The 20,865-nt window shown below is 44.1% G+C and overlaps 1 protein-coding gene across 5 annotated transcripts in view; it reads left to right on the plus strand.

Moving 5' to 3' along the window:
- The window catches only part of KSR2 (kinase suppressor of ras 2), a 470,209-nt gene that overhangs the window by 184,465 nt on the left and 264,879 nt on the right, over positions 1 to 20,865 (plus strand). For all 5 annotated transcript variants that reach the window (XM_070475296.1, XM_070475294.1, XM_070475292.1 and 2 more), the window contains one exon: positions 8,929 to 9,442. In XM_070475296.1, coding sequence (XP_070331397.1) covers positions 8,929 to 9,442 — 514 coding nt within the window. The remainder of the gene's footprint in view (positions 1 to 8,928; positions 9,443 to 20,865) is intronic.

Here is a 20,865-nt window from a genome sequence, read left to right on the forward strand (position 1 = left end):
ATCTCTAAGCATCATGTTGCAAAGTCCAGGATGTTCTGTGCATATAAAAACTCCCATTTCCTTACTTGATATTTACTTAGAACCAATTCTTGTTCTTTCAGCTCAGAAAGCAAGTCTTCAATGTGCAGAGGCATCTCTTCTCTTTCTGGGGGTGTCAGTCACTGGGTGCTGTGTTCATTACGTCCCCTCCCTGGGCCATGGATGTCTGCTCTGAAGATTCAGGGATCAGATGGGAAAGGAGGCAAAAGGTGAAATGACTAAATCATGTCATGTCTTTCTTAAAAAAAAAAATTATAAAATGAGCCTGACACTCCTTAATAGACTTGGAAGGTTTTAGAATCCCCTGACCAATTCTTTCAGGCTCGACAGATAACCTCTCCTTGAGCAGTGCTCCCAAGATTGCCAGGGAGCCAGAGGAAGAGGTGAAATTCTGCTGCATCCTGGGCATTGCTACCCAGATGTCCTGCAGGAAGCTCAGACTTGGCCGGTCTGACCCTGCACTTACCCCGTTTCCTTCATGTGCTCCTTGTGCTTCATTGCTCTATGAGCACATTGCTCCACATGCCCCATTCCTTCTGCATTTTCCACTGCTGTGCTGGATGCTCCCAGCCACCGTGTGACCCGAGATGAGGGGTGGAATCAGGATGTCAGCCTTGGCTTGGTGTCATGCTCGGGGGCACAGACTCCAAGCCCAGCGGTCCTTCTCTCCAACTGTATTGTCATGAGTGACTCATTTCAACACTCTGTACCTCAGTTTCCTTGTTTATGAACTAGAGTGATTTCTGTCTACTTGGTAGGATTTTTGTGTGGATGTTAATTTGATACAAGTAAATCATTTGGAACAACAGTGTCAGGAAAAGAGTAAGTTCCCAATCATGACAGCTATTTGTTTCTCCTCCTCTTACACTAGTCACCCCACCCGTCTCCATCTCTGCTGCCACCACTGCATTCCTGGTCCCCATCATCTCCCATCCAGGTGCCTCAGCAGCCTCAGGCTGGGCTCCTGTGGTTGCCCTTGATTTGTCCTATCCTTTCTCTGTACTGTGGCCAGATAGCGCCTTTCCACAACACTCACCTGGTCATGTCCCCTGTGCACAGCGGGTCCCACTGAGTTAGAATGGATGCTCACACAGCCCTGTACCAGGGCCTCTGGGCCAGTTTTAATCACAGAGCGACAGGAGGAGTAGCCAGAGTGCACTCTGGGCCAGCACACCGAGTCCAGCAGGACTCAATGGCACGTGGACCCACTCCCTTGGGCTGTGTAGTTTTTAAGCCATGAGATCAGAGAAGCACCAACCCCTCCCCTGGTATGAACAAGGGCTGGGATATAACAGTGATATGAGGGCAAACACTCTGGCCTCCAGCCCTAACCCATTTCTCAGCATTTGCCCACCGGGAGAGCCAGCCCTTCCCTTGGCATGACCATGGGTTTGGGTCCAAGGCCTGTGGATATAACAGTATGGCCAGGCAAGAACGTGGCTTCTGTATCATCATCACTTATGGTTGGGGGAGTGCCAGTCCCTCCTTGGGCATGACCGCGAGGCAATTTTCCAAGCTTCGAGCTTACAGCTGTGTGGTGTGTTGGAGCAGAGCTTCCCCCTTGTCATTACTGGGTTTGATGGCCTTGAGCCTTCGGCTGCCTCAGGTTTCCGGGAGCTCCACAGGAGCCCCGTGTAGGGGATCAGTCATGATCTTCTTCCACTTAGGAGAGTAAATCCCTGGATAGTTCCACTTTGCCCTTTTTTGCAGCCTCAGCTCGGATTTCTTCCTCCCTCGGAACATCTCCAGCCACATCAAACTGCCTGCAGTTCTCCAGACTCATCATGTTCTGCCATCATCTGGCTCTTGACCCTGCTGTTACCTCTGCCTGCATCCTTCCTCCCACACCCTCCACCCCACTCCTTCCCAGGACCTTCTCCCTCATCCTCAAAGTCTGGGCATAGGTGCCCTCTCCTCCAGGATGCCTTTCCGCCTCCTTCCCCAGAAGGCTGGTGTCCTTCCCTCTGCTCTCACCTGCGCTTTCTCCGACAGGGGTTTCCCTGTTTCACATTGCGAGTACTTCTTTAATTGAGGTGAAACTCACAAAACATTAACAATTAACCATTTAAAAGAGAATGAGGGATTTCCCTGGAGGTCCAGTGGTTAAGACTCTGCACTCCCAATGCAGGGGGCCTGCATTAAGATCCCTGGTTAGGGAAGTAAGATCCCATATACCACATGGAGTGGCCTAAAAAAAAGTGAATGATTCTGCAGCCTTCAGTGCATTCACAATGGTGTGCAACGATCATCACCTCTGTCAAGTTCCACAACAAAAGGAAACTCTGTACCTGTTAAGCAGTTGTTCCCCATTCCTTCCTCCCCCCGCAGCCCAGCCCCTGGCAACCACTTGTCTGATTATATGGATTTGCCTATTCTGGAAATTTCATATAAATGGAATTGTGGACCATTCTGATCCCACTTGGCATCATGTTTTGGAGGTTCATCCAAATCATAGCATGTAACAGTACTTAATTCTTTTTGATGGTGGAATCGTATTCCATTGTATGGACACGCCACATTTAGCTTACCCATTTGGCAGTTGATGAGCGTTTGAGTTGTTTTCACCTCTTGGCTGTTGTGATGAGCGTTGCTATGAATATTCACATACAAACACTTGAGTGCTGCATTCAGTCCCTTTGCATCTATACCTGGGAGTGCAGTTTGCAGTGGGTGCTTGTTTCATCACTGATCTTCCCAGTGGACTGTGAGCTCCGTGGAGGTAGAGGAAGACAAACCCCGACCCAAGGGGCTGACCCCGCGAATGCCTGGGGAGCAGATGGGACGAGGCTCCAGCATCCGGAGTCGATGTCTCACTCTTCCTCACCCACCTGCCCATTTGCACCATCCTGTGGTCCAGGCTCTACTGACAGCTCGACTCATTTTATCTCATTATTTTGCTGCTTTCTTCACTCTGATATGTGTTCGGATGCCCACTAACCTTACCTGACTGAGGTATCCCCAGCACCCTCTTGGTACCCAAGTTCAGTTGCCTTTTCCTCCATGGCATTTATTATCACTGACATATTATAGACAGCATACATATTATATATGACATCTTATAGATAATATACTGTCACTTTTTTTGTTCATCCCATTCTCTTCTCTCTTTGTTTACCAAGAACGTGCACGCTGAAGACAGGGGCTTTCAGCTCTTTTGATCATTGCTCTATCCCAGTGCCTAGAACAGTGCCTGATATATGAGAAGAGTTCAAATATTTGTGAAATAACTTTGATGAATTAATGAGTGTGTTTAATCCTCACTGCACCCTCCAAGGGAGCCACGAGCATTCTAGTTTCACAAACCCTGAAACAGAGGCTCAGAGAGTTCAGGTAACAGGCCCAAGGTCATGGAACTGATCAGTTGGATCTCTCTGAGTTACAGTCCCATCTTTTCATTTCATTCAGAGAAGCATGAGGTCTAGTGATAATGCCCAAAGTGCTTCCTTTGGCCTTGGAGTGCAGTATATGATTAAGATAACTTAAAAAATAGATTTGCAATAAAAAAAAAAGAAAAAAGAAAGAAAAAAAATAGATTTGCTTTCTTAAACATGCTTTAATTAGGCCCATTTGGCAATGTGTTTGTATTTCCTGAGCAAATACATCAGTCAGGAGTTTGCCAGGTGATGGAGAAGCTGATCCAGGCTTGATTCTCTGTCTGCCCCCAGCTCTCAGAGCTATTCGGCCTCTCTGAACCTCAACTTCCTAGAGGTACACAGGGTGGTGACATCACCCGGTGTGTGGACAGCTCTCAGCACAGGTGCATACACTGTAAATGGGAGGTCACCATGTCACCTTGGTGCGGGGAATGACAATACAAGCAGTTAACATTTATGGAGTGCCTGCTGTGTGCCAGGTGCTGGGCTCAGCGCATTGCATGTGCTATTGCCTTTGATCCTTACACCATTCCCATGGGTCATATCTATTATTGTCCTGTCTCACTGCTGATAAAGTCAAGACTCAGAGAAGCTTGATGAGTGCCAAGGTCACACAGCCAGGAAGTAGGTGGGCCAGAATTAAGGCCAAGTCACCTGACTAACAGAGCTAACTCTCTTAGTCACAGGGTTGATGTGTATTTGCAAATATTTTGAGAATCGACACCATAATGTTGGTGATATTGGTAGAATGTTCTGGCAAAGTCTCGGAGGAGGGAACAGGGTAACTCTTGCCAGAAAGAGCCCTGGCTCCAGCTCCTGCTCCCATTTGGCTCATTACAATGGTCCAGGGTCTTCAGTGAATGCAGGTTCCACTCTTTCCCAGATGCCTGGTGCCTTCCTTGTTGGGGTGGTTGAAATCCTGGGTTTGAATCCTGGCTGCCAGTCCCCACCTCTGCAGTAACCTTGGAAACATCATCTCTGCCCATACATTTCCTTATCTACAAAGTGGAGATCAAAATGGCCCTTTGCACACAGATTTATGAAAATTAAGTAAGATGTGGAGCAGTCTCAATATAACAAATGAAGAAAACAGATGACAAACCATTAAATAAGATCTTATGGCATTTCTTAAAAAAAAAAAGTGCACAGCAAACCATCTGGCAGGCTCCACAGCCGAGCGTTAATAGGGATGATGGTTAGGCTGTAGAACAGCACTGCCTTTCTCCTTATCTGAATTTTCTAATTTTTCTATAATGAATATGTAACAACAAAATGAGTTGTTTTACTTAAAAGGGGAGCAGTGAGTCAGTGTTCATGAAAGCACTTTATAAACTGTCAAAGGCCCTATGAATTAGCTCTCGTTATGGTCCTTATCATAATTATTACTGTTACTGCCAGTCAGCCACAAGTTGGAATTTATTTCTGCCCCAAATCTCCTTCCTTGGCCTGTGCTGGGAGGGCCCACTCGATCGCCTTCTGCCGAGTTCCACCATGTGGGCAGGCTGACACCTGCCAACTTCTCTCCACCTTCGCTGCCACCACGCAAGTGGAAGGAAGTATCCTCTCTCACCAGGAGCACTGCGATACCCTCTAGCGGGGTTCCCTTACCCATGCAGCACCCCCAGTATCTTTGAGAAATGAAATTTCTTTGCATTTATTTTTTTAGATTAGTTAAAATTTTATCTGTAATCATCACCTATCATCAATCTATCCATCATCATCTATCAATCCATCTATCATCTATTATCTCTGTCCATCACCAGTAGGCCAACACCAAAATCAGATTGATTAGATTCTTTGCAGTCAAAGATGGAGAAGCCCTATACAGTCAGCAAAAACAAGACTGGGAGCTGACTGTGGCTCAGATCATGAACTCCTTTTTGCCAAATTCAGACTTAAATTGAAGAAAGTGGGGAAAACCTCTAGACCATTCAGGTATGACCTAAATCAAATCCCTTCTGATTATACAGTGGAAGTGAGAAATAGATTTAAGGGACTAGATCTGATAGACAGAGTGTCTGATGAACTATGGATGGAGGTTCATGACATTGTACAGGAGACAGGGATCAAGACCATCCCCAAGAAAAAGAAATGCAAAAAAGCAAAATGGCTGTCTGAGGGGGCCTTACAAATAGCTGTGAAAAGAAGAGAAATGAAAAGAAAAGGAGAAAAAGAAAGATATACCCATTTGAATGCAGAGTTCCAAAGAATAGTAAGGAGAGATAAGAAAGCCTTCCTCAGTGATCAATGCAAAGAAATAGAGGAAAACAATAGAATGGGAAAGACTAGAGATCTCTTCAAGAAAATTAGAGATACCAAGGGAACATTTCATGCAAATATGGGCTCGATAAAGGACAGAAATGGTATGGACCTAACAGAAGCAAGAATACACAGAAGAACTGTACAAAAAAGATCCTCACTACCCAGATAATCACGATGATGTGATCACTCACCTAGAGCCAGACATCCTGGAATGTGAAGTCAAGTGGGCCCTAGGAAGCATCACTATGAACAAAGCTAGTGGAGGTGATAGAATTCCAGTTGAGCTATTTCAAATCCTAAAAGACGATGCTGTGAAAGTGCTGCACTCACTATGCCAGCAAATTTGGAAAACTCAGCAGTGACCACAGGACTGGAAAAGGTTAGTTTTCATTCCAATCCCAAAGAAAGGCAATCCAAAGAATGCTCAAACTACCGCACAATTGCACTCATCTCACACGTTAGTAAAGTAATGCTCAAAATTCTCCAAGCCAGGCTTCAGCAATACATGAACTGTGAACTTCCAGATGTTCAAGCTGGATTTAGAAAAGGCAGAGGAACCAGAGATCAAATTGCCAACATTCGTTGGATCATCGAAAAAGCAAGAGAGCTCTGGAAAAACATCTACTTCTGGTTTATTGACTATGCCAAAGCCTTTGACTGTGTGGATCACAACCAACTGTGGAAAATTCTTCAAGAGATACCAGACCACCTGACCTGCCTCTTGAGAAACCTGTATGCAGGTCAGGAAGCAACAGTTAGGACTGGACATGGAACAACAGACTGGTTCCAAATAGGAAAAGGAGTACGTTAAGGCTGTATATTGTCACCCTGCTTATTTAACTTATATGCAGAGTACATCATGAGAAACGCTGGGCTGGAAGAAGCACAGGCTGGAATCAAGATTGCCAGGAGAAATATCAATAACCTCAGATATGCAGATGACACCACCCTCATGGCAGAAAGTGAAGAAGAACTAAAGAGACTCTTGATGAAGGTGAAAGAGGAGAGTGAAAAAGTTGGCTTAAGGCTCAACATTCAGAAGACTAAGATCATGGCATCCAGTCCCAACGCTTCATGGCAAATAGATGGGGAAACAATGGAAACAGTGGCTGACTTTTATTTTTCTGGGCTCCAAAATCACTGCAGATCGTTACTGCAGCCATGAAATTAAAAGACGATTACTCCTTGGAAGGAAAGTTATGACCAACCTAGATAGCATATTAAAAAGCAGAGACATTACTTTGTCAACAAAGGTCTGTCTAGTCAAGGCTATGGTTTTTCCAGTGGTCATGTATGGATGTGAGAGTTGGACTGTGAAGAAAGCTGAGCGCCAAAGAATTGATGCTTTTGAACTGTGGTGTTGGAGAAGACTCTTGAGAGTCCCTTGGACTACAGGGAGATCCAACCAGGCCATCCTAAAGGAGATCAGTCCTGGGTGTTCATTGGAAGGACTGATGTTGAAGCTGAAACTCCAATACTTTGGCCACCTGATGTGAAGAGCTGACTCATTTGAAAAGACCCTGATGCTGGGAAAGATTGAGGGCAGGAGAAGGGGACGACAGAGGATGAGATGGTTGGATGGCATCACCGACTCAGTGGACATGAGGTTTGGGTAAACTCTGGGAGTTGGTGATGGGCAGGGAGGCCTGGCGTGCTGCGGTTCATGGCGTCACAAAGAGTCGGACACGACTGAGGGACTGAACTGAACTGAACTGATCATCTATCTATCCATCCACTGTCTCTACCTAGTATCTATCTATATCTAAATATCTATCTCCCAGTTTTATTGTGAAATGATTGACATACAACATTGTCAATGTTTAATGTGTCCAGCATAATGATTTGACCTATATACATCATGAAATGATGACCACAATAGATTTAGTGAACATCCATCATCTCCTGTAGATACAGAAGAAAAGAAACAGAAAAAAAGCATTGTTTTTCCTTGTTATAAGAACTCTTAAGATTCTCTTAACATTCATATGTAACAAATGAGAGTGTTAATTATATCAATTGTGTTGTAATGACGTCCCTAGTACTTATTATCTTGTAACTGGAAGTTTGTACTTGTTGACTGCCTTCATTCAGTTTCCCTCCTCCCCAGCCCCTGCCTCTGGTAGTGACAGATTCTGATCTCTTTTTCTCTGAGTTTGTTTGTCTTTTGAAGTATAATTGACCTACAACCCCATGTTAGTTCCTGGTATACATACAGTAATTCAAAATTTCTATGTATTACAAAATGATCACCATGGTAAGTCTCATTACAGTGTGGGGAATATAGTCAATAATATAATTCTTTGTACGGTAACAGAGGGTAACTGGAGAAATGACCTTTTAGATCAAAACCCTCAATGGCTTTCCACTGAATTTGGTATAAAATCCACCTTGCACCTAGGCCCATGGGTCTGGAGGTCTGCCCTCACCCATTCCTTCAGCCGCCTGAGACACTCGCACCATTGTTACCATACATTACCTTTGAGAAGGCACTGGAAAAGAGACCCAGGGAAGCACCTGCCCTGACTTGCATGGTTTTGGAGCCTGTAGTTTGGTATTGGTATTTGACTCTTATGCTTTTACATCTCTTTGCATAGAGGATGTAGAAGGACTGAATTTTGTGGCCTGAGGGTCTGTACATGTAGACCAAATTTGTGTTTGCACTCTCAATACAGAAAATGAGTGGAAAATGTTAATATACTAGTGGATTTATTTTTGTTTTCTGACGTAGCTTGTATCATGGCTGAAAACCTCAAGTTGTTTTCAGATAGTAGGATATTTTTATTATATTATTTTTTCAGTGCTTAATTTTTTTTTCTAATAAACTGTTGTAAGACAAAAAAAAAAACAAAAAACAAATCCCCTTCCTACCTCTATGTTTTTGTCCTTGCTGTCCTCCTCCTCTCTCCTCACACCTGCATGTTCTTTCCTTGAACAGTTGAGTTGTGGGCTTCCCAATCCTGGAGAGTGGAGACCAAGGCTGTTGAATGGGGCTTATGGTGAGAGGGTCAAGGAAGGGTTTCTTTCTTCTTGTAGCGGCCAAGTGGGTGTGGTTGAATATATGTAAATAAGTGTACAACTTATGGTGCATAATTTATGTAAATATGCATACAGCATATCGCACTCACGCTGTAACCAGCAGGCGGTGTTCAGGGTGTATACGGTGTAATGTGCTTATATGGTAATGTGCAGATGGTGTAATTCACCAGCTTTCTCAAAGCTCACCTGTTGTCTTTGCTTCTTTGTTCCAACTCAGGAGGCAACCTTTCCAAACAAGACTGGACCATCCAGTGGCCCACCACGGAGACGGGGAAGGAGAACAATCCCGTGTGCCCCCCGGAGCCGACCCCATGGATCCGCACCCACCTCTCCCAGAGCCCCAGGGTCCAGTCCAAGTGCGTCCAGCACTACTGTCACGCCAGCCCCACCCTGGGGGCCCCCGTGTACACCCATGTGGACAGGCTCACCGTGGACGCCTACCCGGGCCTGTGCCCGCCACCGCCTCTGGAGTCGGGGCACCGGTCCCTGCCCCCGTCGCCCCGGCAGCGGCACGCGGTCCGCACCCCGCCGCGCACCCCCAACATCGTCACCACCGTGACCCCGCCAGGCACACCACCCATGAGGAGGAAGAACAAACTGAAGCCCCCCGGGACCCCGCCGCCCTCCTCCCGGAAGCTGATCCACCTGATCCCGGGTTTCACGGCCCTGCATCGGAGCAAGTCTCACGAATTCCAGCTGGGTCACCGCGTAGACGAGGCCCACACGCCCAAGTGAGTGCATGTGGCGGGCCGCCGCCCCCGGGGTGGCTGAGCCTCCCAGTCAGCCAAGCCACAGATCGGCTATATTCCCCTCCTCCTGTTGAAGGAAAGGTGGATTTTCTCTAATGGCTGGGCTGGAAAATGAATAGAAAAGAATTTCCCAGAAGTGACTTCTTTTTATACTATTCGTGCTCTAAAGTCAGATTTGGAGAACTGTAGCCCAGGAGCCAGTTCTGAATTTATTGCACCACATCCAGGTTCATTCCCTTCTGTTTTGTCTGTGATTGCTTTCTTGCTGCGATGGGTGAGTTGAGTATGGCCCACAGAGTTGAAATCCTTACCATCCAGCCCTTTTGAACAGACCACTTGCCAGTCCCTGCAGAGTCTATCCCAGTGCTGCCCCTAGAAATAGGATGCCAGCCGCACATGAGACCTTATGCTTTCTGGTAGCTGCCTTAAAAAAAGAGTAGAAAGAAACAAGTGTTATTCATTTTCAAAATATGTCATTCATTTAACTCAATCTATCAAAACATGATCATTTCAGCACAGAATCAGTGTAAAATATTACTTTGGAAATTTTTCTTTTTCTTTTCTTCATATCAAGTCTTTGAAATCTGGAGCGTATTTTGCACCTACAGCTCATCTCAGTTGTTACTGGCCATGTTCCAAGTGTGGCCATGTTCCACCTGTGTCTAGCACAGCTCTGATAGACCCTATGTGTAGGACTTGCTCTGAAAGTGGACGTGTTGTATGTCTGGCTTGGGTTTGGGAGGGTCTTGCTGCCAGCACACAGTATCTGTGGCTATTGCTGGCCAATGAGAGAAATGGGACAACTCTCTGCAGGGTCCCTCAGAGACTGACTCTGACCTGGGTCCCTTGCAGACTTTGAGGTTCTCTGTGTATTAGAAATGGAAGAAATGCTAAACAGGGTCACAAAAGTGGGTAGCATGTTTTAAATATTTACATTTAACAAAATTGCATCTGAGGCATAGAAGATAAAGTGGTTATGTATAATCTTGTTAGGAGATATGGGGAGGAGTCTACATTTGGGGATTGTTGTTTATGAGAGGTGTGGATCTTGGTTCTGGTAACTCTGATGTGGGGGAGCACTGGGGAATGTTTCATTATGTTTCCATCTCAACAATTTAGCGGCTGTTTCCTGAGCTCTCATTACCATGCATCCAGTGATAAAAGTTTAAAAATGTGCATCTTAGAATTGATGAAATGGGGTAGGTTCTAGGCTCTGGGCTAGTTTGCAGGGGTGTAATGGAAAGGAAAAAGAGACATAGCCTTTGGTCCTGTGAAGATCGACATTAATCAAATAACCACACATAGGTGTTATACTCTTACATCCAGTAATTACAAACAGTGTTACAGGCCATCAGGAGAAAGCATAGGAAGCTATCAGAGCTTATAACCAGATGGACCTGATTGAGTTTGCACTGTCAGGAAGGTGAGTGGTGGAGGCGGGGGTGGGGTGGGGGGCGGACTGGGGAGGCTTCCAAAGGACAGTTTGGACTAAAGACCAACTGGGGATTAAGATGGTGGAAGGGGTGGGAGGTGTTCCAGGAAGGGAGTGTGAGAGTGTGACCCTCTAGAGAACTCAACTAGAAGGCCTCTGTGGCTAAGGGAGCAAACAGCTGATGCAAGAAGAGACTCACAGCTTGGGCAGGTGGTAGTACTGTTCACAACAGCCAAAACGTGGAAATAGCCCAACTGTCCATCAGCAGGTGAAGGGATGAACACAGTGTGGTCCATCCGTACAATGAAATATTATTCAGCCACAAAAAGTGATGAAATTCTGACACCTGCTACAACAAGGATGAACCTTGAAAATGTTATGCTAAGTGAAATAAGCCAGGCACAAAAGGACAACTATGGTATGATTCTACTGATATGAGGTGTCTAGAACAGGCCAATTCACACACAGAGAAAAAAGGATAGAGGTTGTCAGGGACTGGAGGAGGGAGATGAGGAGGTCGTGTTTACTGGGGACAGAGTTTCAGTTTGGGAAGTGGAAAACTCCTAGAGATGGATGGTGGCCATGGTGGCAAAACAGTGTGAATACACTTAATGCCACTGAACTGTACCCTTAAAACGTTTAGAATGGTAATTTTATGTTTTATATATATATATAAGATTGTAAGATATGTACAATATATAGCAGGAAAGCCGGGCGTGGGCACGTTTTTTTTCTGTGAAGGGCCAGATAGTAAATATTTTTGGCTTCTCAGTCCAGGTGTTCTGCAGCATCCCTGCCATTGTAGCGAAAGCAGCCACAGACAGTAGGTGGACATGGTGATGTCCCAGTAAAGCTTTACTTATAAAAACAGGTGCCTGGCTGCATTTGGCTAACCCTAACCCTAATCCTATGGGCTGTGGTATGCCTTGACAGAAGCCCAGTTGTAAACAGTGAGGGATTCTCCTTCCTGAGGCCTGAAAGGGAAGCCCTTAAAGTGATTTAAGTGGAAGACACGATTGCATCTGATTTTAGGAAGGTTAGCAAGCTTCGTGTGATTTTAGCAAGCTTCGTGTGAAGTCTGGATTGGAAATACTCTGTTTCACCACACCTATTTAGGACATCAGAGACTGAGGCATAGGGCCGATGCTTTTCTGATTGGAGGTTGGCTTGATTTTTATGGTTTCATGAGATCCCGAGGGACTGGGAGTGCTGCTGAGACCTCAGGTTGAGGGTGTGGGAAGGGTTTCAGGAATGCAGGCTACCACTGTGGAAGATGGGAGAGGCGTTTCAGGTTTGCTGGCCATGGTGTCCCCAGATTATGCATCTTTCATACCCCTCCCTGTGTTGACCACAGAGTGAGGTCGAGTTTAACCAGGAGGAGAACCTGGCTGGACAGACACACCATCTTCTAATCTATGAGGTGGGGGCAAGGTGAGAGAGGCTGCCCTTTGCCTGTTTGTTTTTTCCCCCAGCATTATTGAGATGTAATTGACAAATAACACTCTGTAAGTTCAAGGTGTGCCATGTGATGACTTAGTACACACACATATTGGGAAAGGATTACCACAGTAGGGTTATTTAACACATCCATCACCTTGCATAATTACCTTTTGTGTGTGTGCGGTGAGAGCAGTTAAGATTTGCTCTCTTAGCAGCTTTCAAGTACTAACAATATACATTGTTAAACAGTCAACACATGGTATGCTAGATTCCCCAGTACCTGTTCTTATACCTGGAAGTTGGTACTGTTTGACCAGCATCTCACCATTTCTCTCACCCCCTAGCTCTTGGCAACCACCATTCTACTGTTTCTATGAATTCAGTGGTTTTAGATTCCCCATGTAACTGAAACCATAGAATTAGTCTTTCTCTGACTTATTTCCCTTAGCCTAATGCTGTCACGGTCAATCCACGTTGTTGCAAATGGTGGGATGTTTTCTTTTCTATGGTAGAATAATATTCCATTATGTGTTGTATATATGCCATATTTTCTTTATCCATTCGTCCACTGGTGTGCATTTAGGTTGCTTCCATGTCTTGGCTATTGTGAATAATGCTTCAGTGAACATGGGGGTGCAGGTATCTCCTTGAGATGATAATTTCATCTTCTTTGGATATATACCCAAAAGTGGGATTGCTGGGTCATATGGTAGTTCTGTTTTTAAGTTTTCGAGGAATCTCCGTACTGTTTTCCATGGTGGCTGCACTGTTTACATTTGTATCAACAGTGCCTAAGGGTTCCCTTTGCTCCACCTCCTCACCCACACTTGGTATCACTTGTCTTTTTCATGGTAGCCATTCTAACAGGTGTGGAGGGATGATATCTCATTGTGATTTTGTATTTCCTTGATGATTAGTAATACTGAACCCTTTTTCATGTAAATGTTGACCTTTTATAAATTTGTAAATTTTCTTTGAAAAAATGTCTACTCAGGTATTTTGCCATGTTTTAATTGGATTTTTTTTTTTTTTTTTTTGCTATTGAGTTGTAGGAGTTCCTTTTGTATTTTGGATATTAACCCCTTACCAGACATATGATTTCTAAGCATTTTCTCCCATTCTGTAGATTGTCTTTTCATTTTTGTTTCTTTTGCTTCTAAGTTTGATATAGTCCCACTTACTTTTCCTTTTGTTTCTTGTGGTTTTGGTGTCATACTCAAAAAATCATTGCCAAGACCGGTATTAAGGAGCTTATTTTTTGGGTCTATTTTTTAAATTGAAGTATAGTTGCTGTACCACACTGTATGTTACAGGTGTATAATATAAAGATTCACAATTTTTAAAAGTTATACTCCGTTTATAGTTATTAGAAAATATTGGCTATATTCCCCATGTTGTGCAACATATCCTTGTAGTTTATTTTATACCTAATAGTTTCTACCTCTTACCCGCCTACCTCTCTATTGTCCCTCCCTCCTTCCCTGTCCTCAGTGGTAACCACTAATTTGTTTTCTGTGTCTATGAGTCTGCGTCTTTTTTGTTATAGTTACTAGTTTGTTGTGTTGTGTTTTTTTTACATTCTGCACATAAGTGACATCATGCAGTGTTTATTTTTCTCTGACTTATTTCACTTTAGCATAATGCATTCCAAGTTCATCCATGTTGCTGCTAATGGCAAAATTTTGTTCTTTTTTATAGCAGAGTAGCATTCCATTGTGTACATACACCACATCTTCTTCATCCTTTCATCTGTTGGTGGACACTTAGGTTGCTTCCATATCTTGGCAGTTGTAAATAATGTTTCTGTCAACATTGGGGTGTATGTATCTTTTTGAATTAGTGTGTTTTTTTGGGGGGGTATATACCCAGGAGTGGGCTTCCCTGGTGGCTCAGTTGGTAAGGAATCTTCCTGCAGTGCAGGAGACCCAGGGTCAATCTCTGGGTTGGGAAGATTCCCTGGAGAAGGGAATGGCTACCCACTCCAGTATTCTTGCCTGGAGAATCCAGTGTACAGAGGAGCCTGGTGGGCTATGGTCCACGGGGTCACAAAGAGTCCAACACATTTGAGCGACTAACACACACACGCCAGGAATGGAATTGCTGAGTCAGATGGTAGTAATCTTTCTAGTTTTTTGAGAATCCTCCATACTGTTTTCTGTAGTGGTTGTTCCAATTTGCATTTCCACCAACACTGTATGAGGGTTCAGTTTTCTCAAGGAGCTTATTTTAATGGGCTGTGACCAGTGTTAAGAATATGAAATAGGCTATCCCAGACTCAATTATGTTGGAATGCATTGCCTTTAATGAGGCTAAGTTTTAGTATTGCTTTGTGAAACTTGTGTCTGATAGACAGTCATCCCTCTGTATCTATAGAGGATGGGTTCTGGGACCTGTCGAGGAAGTCCCAGGGTTGCCCCTTCATTTCCATGGTTCCAACCACAGTTTATGTATGATTTATTGAAAAAAAGTGTGTAAGTGGCCCATGCAGTTCAAACCTGTATTGTTCAAGTGTCAACTATATGCAGATTTTTTCTTTCTCTGGGGATTCTTCTCACCCTGGACAGCTTTGGTTTGGGAATAAACCCCACCAGGGAGCAGGTGAGAAGGTTTGAGAAGGTGGCCTTTCATTCTGTGGAATGTGGCCAGAGGCACGTCCAGAACCCCTCAGCTCATTCCGGTTTCAGTTAGTCTGTTTGGTATCTGATTTCTTCTCTCCTTCTGTCTGGTAGCCCTGCTGGGGGTGGTTCTTTGCCGCCAACTTGGCAGTTTTCAGCCTGCCTTTATTTCCTCTCAGTGGGATGTGGGGTTTCAGAATGTCTTTCTCAACTTTTTAGAGGTCTTTCTAAACAGAACTGAATCTTTCAAAACCATCATTTCCTCTGAGTTTTTCAGCACCAATACCCTGCTAGGTTGTGGGTTGGAGGAAGGCTGTGTTTGAGACAGTTTATTCTGGGCACTCTCAGGCATACCCACAGTGGTGTTTAGCAGAGATCTGTTGGGGTTCAGTCCTGTCCCCAGTAGCATCTCATGGGAATTTGTAGGAAAAGCACATCAAGAAAACGAGAGTATATTTGCAGTAATATGTCTCTCACCACTGCAAGCCTCGCAGTCCAGGTATGTTGGGCTGGATCACAACTGTTGTGATCAGTCTTGGCCAAAACCCTTTCTCCTGCTTTATATGCATCCTCAAAGATGTTTTTACTTTCTTCTTTTCCTTTTTTCTTTTCTCTTGCATTTGAGTTTATGAGTGTGATTTTATTCCTATGACATTACTAAAACACACACACATACACATACACAGAGGGGGAAATACTATTTTTTTCCTCCAATAAAGTAATACCTGATTATTGTGGAAATTGAGATAACACAGGAAATATGATGAAGACAGTGGAAAGTATATGCTAGTCCTTTTGTTTTACACATGCACACACACACAACATGCATTCTCACAGGGGTTAAGTCACTCCCAGTGGGGCACAGATTGACTTTTAGGGGAGTGAGGTGGGAAAAAAAAATCTTTGATATAATCATTTGTAAATCTCCATAGAGCAATATACATATAGATACTCAGTATATATGTGGTATTCAAATTTCCTTGGGAGTTGGGGGTGATGATTAGAAAAACCATCTATATAGTTTCTTTAGGGGTCATTGAAAAAAAAGTCTGGGAAATGCCTACATAGATCTGTGGATATAATCCTGTGGATAGAATTAGGCATAAATATTGACAGTTATTAAGTCTCCCCAGTGTTCTTAGCAGTCTTTCTTTCTTCTCCATCAGCCTTTGTGGCCACATTTATATAGGTAAACTGGCACTGGTTCCTTACAGTCAGTCGTGTGAAAAGTTAAAAGGGAGCAACCTCAAAGACTCTGATTGTCTTGGCCTTTAGTATGTGGATTCCATGGTCATAGTGTTGGAAGAAAGAAAAACCTAACAATTCTTAAAGTGTGATGAGTTGTCTGTCTTTAATCCCCCCATTTGTCCCCCCATCACATAAATGACTTGCTTTCTCTTGTGAGAGCGTCTGAAAGGGTAAACTGGATTTCTGTAAACTGAATCAGCTTTTAAATGCATAGGAGTAGCTCAGTATTGAAAAAGAATTGTATTGTAACCCTCTCCTCCTTTTGGCAAATTCCTTTTTAAAGGTAATTTCCAATTATAATTTTGTTTTAATTACACAGTTAATTCCCAAGAACAGCTTCATGTGGAAAGTAAAAGCAATATAAAATGTAAACCATCCAAGGTCAGAGTCCCCTTCCGCTTGCCATAGAGAACACCTAGAGCTTCTCTTAATGAGTCCTTGTGTATGTAGGTTGTGATTGTGTGCATCTGTAATATCTCTACTTCCCACTCTTCATAATTGGAACCACAATGTATGGCTTTTCCAATGTGACTTGCCTTAATTAGTCCTGCATAAATATAAACATCCCACGTATGACTTTCTCATACCTTATCTCTTTTAGAAATTCTTTTGTCTCCCCAAAGCTCATCTAGAACATTGTTCCTGTCTCTACTTTCAGCCCTCTGTATCATTTCTGTATGAGCACAATTCCCCTCTGCCCTTCTGGGACAGAGTGTGAAAACCTCAGCTGACCTGGGAGCAAGGAGAACAGGCGGGATGAAAGCCACACTCAGTCCTCATTCTGACCCTTCATTCCAGTGAGTTCACATTTCTATATCTGAGATCTATGCCATTTGTAGTTCGTATGAGAACAGACTCTCCTCGACAGATTTCCTTATGTAAATAAGACTTCAAGGGGGCTTTCTTCATTTATTTTAGAAAACTAATTATGGGCAAGCACTTAGACTCTCTGACACACACCTACAGATTATTGTGCTAATTAATATGACACTCACTAATATATTTATAAGGGCAAGAGTAAGTGATTAGTTTATATACCGTAGCATATTCATTAAAATAGGAAGGCTTCTGCTAGGCTCATGCATGGGATTGTTTTAGGTCTAACTAAGCATTCAGACACACAAGATTAATACCGATCACACTTGGCATCCAATTGTTGCCGGGCAGCATCAGGCCTCTCTTCTGTGGGTCCCTGGGAGCTGCTCTTCCTCGCCTTCACCTCCAAGTGGCGGTTCAAGTGCAAGGTGGTGAGATACACATTAAGCAGGTGTGGGAACCATCCTGGCTTAGGGCACAAGAACTCTGGTAAAAACTTCATCAATACAGCTGCTAGGGTCCCCACAGGTGACGTGCCCAGCTAGAACAGTCATGCTGCTCCAAGATCCCCGAAGGCTGTGGATTCCTCATCAGGTATTTCAGGTTCATACGAGAACTCCCCGTCTGTATGCAGTTTACCCATCAGAGGCCAATTCTGCCACTAGCAATGGGGTCTATTAACAGAGTCGATATTCCCCCTTGAGATTCAAAGGATTAGGGCTAGAAAGTCAACCCAAGGTCACATTCCTATCTGCAGAAGATGAAAAGGTTGTGTTCACCCTTCACCTACAGCCTCTCTTGAAAAATCCTGTCATTTTTAAATGCCTCTGATTCGCAGTGAATTTCTTATTTTGAATCAGTGAGGTCTTTAGTAAGGTCTTTTGTAATTCATATAATAATATATAACATGTATACATTATATATGGTCCCATCACTTCATGGCAAATAGATGGGGAAACAGTGGAAACAGTGGCAGACTTTATTTTTTTGGGCTCCCAAATCACTGCAGATGGTGATTGCAGCCGTGAAATTAAAAAACGCTTACTCCTTGGAAGGAAAGTTATGACCAACCTAGACAGCATGTTAAAAAGCAGAGACATTACTTTGTCAGCAAAGGTCTATCTTGTCAAGGCTATGGTTTTTCCAGTAGTCATGTATGGATGTGAGAGTTGGACTATGAAGAAAGCTGAGAGCCGAAGAATTGATGCTTTTGAACTGTGGTGTTGGAGAAGACTCTTGAGAGTCCCTTGGACTCCAAGAAGATCCAACCAGTCCATCCTAAAGGAGATCAGCCCTGGGTGTTCATTGGAAGGACTGATGTTGAAGCTGAAATTCCAACACTTTGGCCACCTGATGCGAAGAGCTGACACATATGAAAAGACCCTGATGCTGGGAAATATTGAGGGCAGGAGGAGAAGGGGACGACAGAAGATGAGATGGTTGGATGGCATCACTGACTCAATGGACATGAGTTTGGGTAAACTCTGGGAGTTGGTAATGGACAGGGAGGCCTGGTGTGCTGTGGTCCATGGGGTCGCAAAGAGTCAGACACGACTGAGAAACTGAACTGAACTGATACATTATATATAACATAATTATAATTATTTGCCATAAAATATATGCTTATTAGGTTTTTTTTTGGTTAAATATTGTCATTACTTTGCATAAGGAAGTTATGTTCACAGCTGAAACTTCCCATTCACCCCTGACCCATGCCCTCTGGTCTAGATGCCAGGCTTTCTTCCCTAGGACTGGAACAAGAGTAGACTCTTATTCTCATGGACACCTTTCCTTTTCCTCAAGCTGCTGAACCTTTCAGTCCTGTGATAACTCCAGTGAAATTCATTTAGAATAAGTTTGGCTTTCCAGATATTAACAAGACTATCTCTCTGTTTGCCCTAGAGGCTTATAAACTCACCACAATGAATTATCCATTGCTACCTTCCTATTGACATAGCAGCTCAGAAGTTCCACAGTGAAAACTCAGCTGGACAATGTGCCAATTGTATTATGACATCTTGTGGTGAAGCATGCTGTGGGTTGGGGAGCAGGTATTTTGTTTCAGGTGCCTTGTACAAGGAATAACTGAATTTTTTATAGGTGAGATTTGTTCTATGTAGAGTCATTCTGCTTCCCCAGCCCTGCCTCTGTCTCTTGTTATTTCTTTTTAATAAGTTGAGAGTTTCCTCAGATCTCTCATAACAACTCCACCTGGGGTAGCTCCCTGTTTTAGAATGAGCTTGGGGCAGCCCCAGGGCTTCCCAGGTGGTGCTAGTGGTAAAGAACCTACCTGCCAATGCAGGAGACATGGGTTCAATCCCTGGGTTGGGAAGATTCCCTGGAGGAGGGCATGGCAACCCACTCCAGTATTTTTCCCTGGAGAAATCCCCATGGACAGAGGAGCCTGGAGAGCTATAGTCCATAGGCTTGCCCAGAATTGGACACAACTGAAGCGACTTAGCATGTGTGCATGGGACAGCCCCAGTGTTGCTGCTGACTAGCTTGTGAAGTCCCATTGGAGCTATTGCTTCCAGTGAGAGGAAGATATGTATGCCCACATCTCGGGGCAGGTGAGGCCCTGCCCGTCCCTGCCTGGGCTGGATGTTACCGAAACTTTGGTGGACAGACACTGTCCACCACACATGTCTCTGCCTGGGGCTTTTTGGGGCCAGTGGGCATGTCTTGCTTGAGCGCAGGGCAGCCCACGCCCCCAGGAGCAAGCTTCAATCAACAGGGGTGAGAGTTCATGTGTAAATTTGTCCTCAGTGAGGCCATTCTGATGTATTCTCTTGGAGGGTTCTCGGAGGGGTCACATCCCAGTTGCCCGTGGTGGTACAGACCCATCCTAACACATCTTCTGTAAGCTTCCTTCCTTCCCTTCACCTCTCCACTTCATCGTGTTTCCTGGGGCCACTTCCCAAGTATCCTACTTGTATTCCAGAACCTCTCTCAGGGCCTGATTTTGGGAGAAACAGAACTAAAACAGGAATAAAGGTAATCATTTATATGATCACATTAAGCTCTACACAGAGCTGTATGGACGCATTTCTACTTAAAAGATTTGCCGATTGGATGATTGTTATAGTAATGCAAATTATAGCTGTCACATATTGTATATTGTATAGCTTACTGTATGCTGGCAGTTTATGTGGTGTATTTCATTTAATCCTCAAACATTCCACTTTACAGGCAAGGGAATTGGCTTTAAGAGAGAATGTGCTGCTTCCAAACCCATTCAGACTAGTTAAGTACAGAATTGGGGTTCCTTCTAGCCCAAAGTCCATGGTGCCATTGGGGGATGGGGTGAGTAGGAGCCATGGGCCCTGGTGTCAAGGGACCTGGTTAGCATCCTGACTTTACCACTTGCTGGTTGTGTGACCCTGGGTAAGTTGATGACCCTCTGTCAGCCTTGATTTTTTCATCTATATAATGAGATTCATATGGTTCCTAGTTCATAGCATTGTTGAAAGAATTAATATATGTCAAGTGCTTAGAACAGTGCCTGACCAACAGCAGGGGCTAAATAAGTGCTCCTCATTGTCACTATTTTTTTAAAAAAAACCAGAATCCATGATAATAACCTTGGTTATTTGTAGGTTTCCTGCAGGGGAATAATCCATTAATAATACTGTGAGGCATAGAAAAGAGGATCTCATAGGACCCCTACTGCTTTTAAGGAGCTTCAGTTCTAGTTTGAGACGACCAGCATATCGTTAAGGCCTAATCTTAATAATGTAAGGCAGCTCAAACACAAAAATAGATTTGGAAGTAGAAACCAAACTTAACTAACTTGTCACCCCCAGGCCTGGGCTCCAAGTGCTTCTGCACAGGGCGGCTGCGAGTGGCCACATTGC

This window comes from Odocoileus virginianus, chromosome 12 (genome assembly GCF_023699985.2).
Source record: "Odocoileus virginianus isolate 20LAN1187 ecotype Illinois chromosome 12, Ovbor_1.2, whole genome shotgun sequence".
NCBI lineage: Eukaryota > Metazoa > Chordata > Mammalia > Artiodactyla > Cervidae > Odocoileus > Odocoileus virginianus.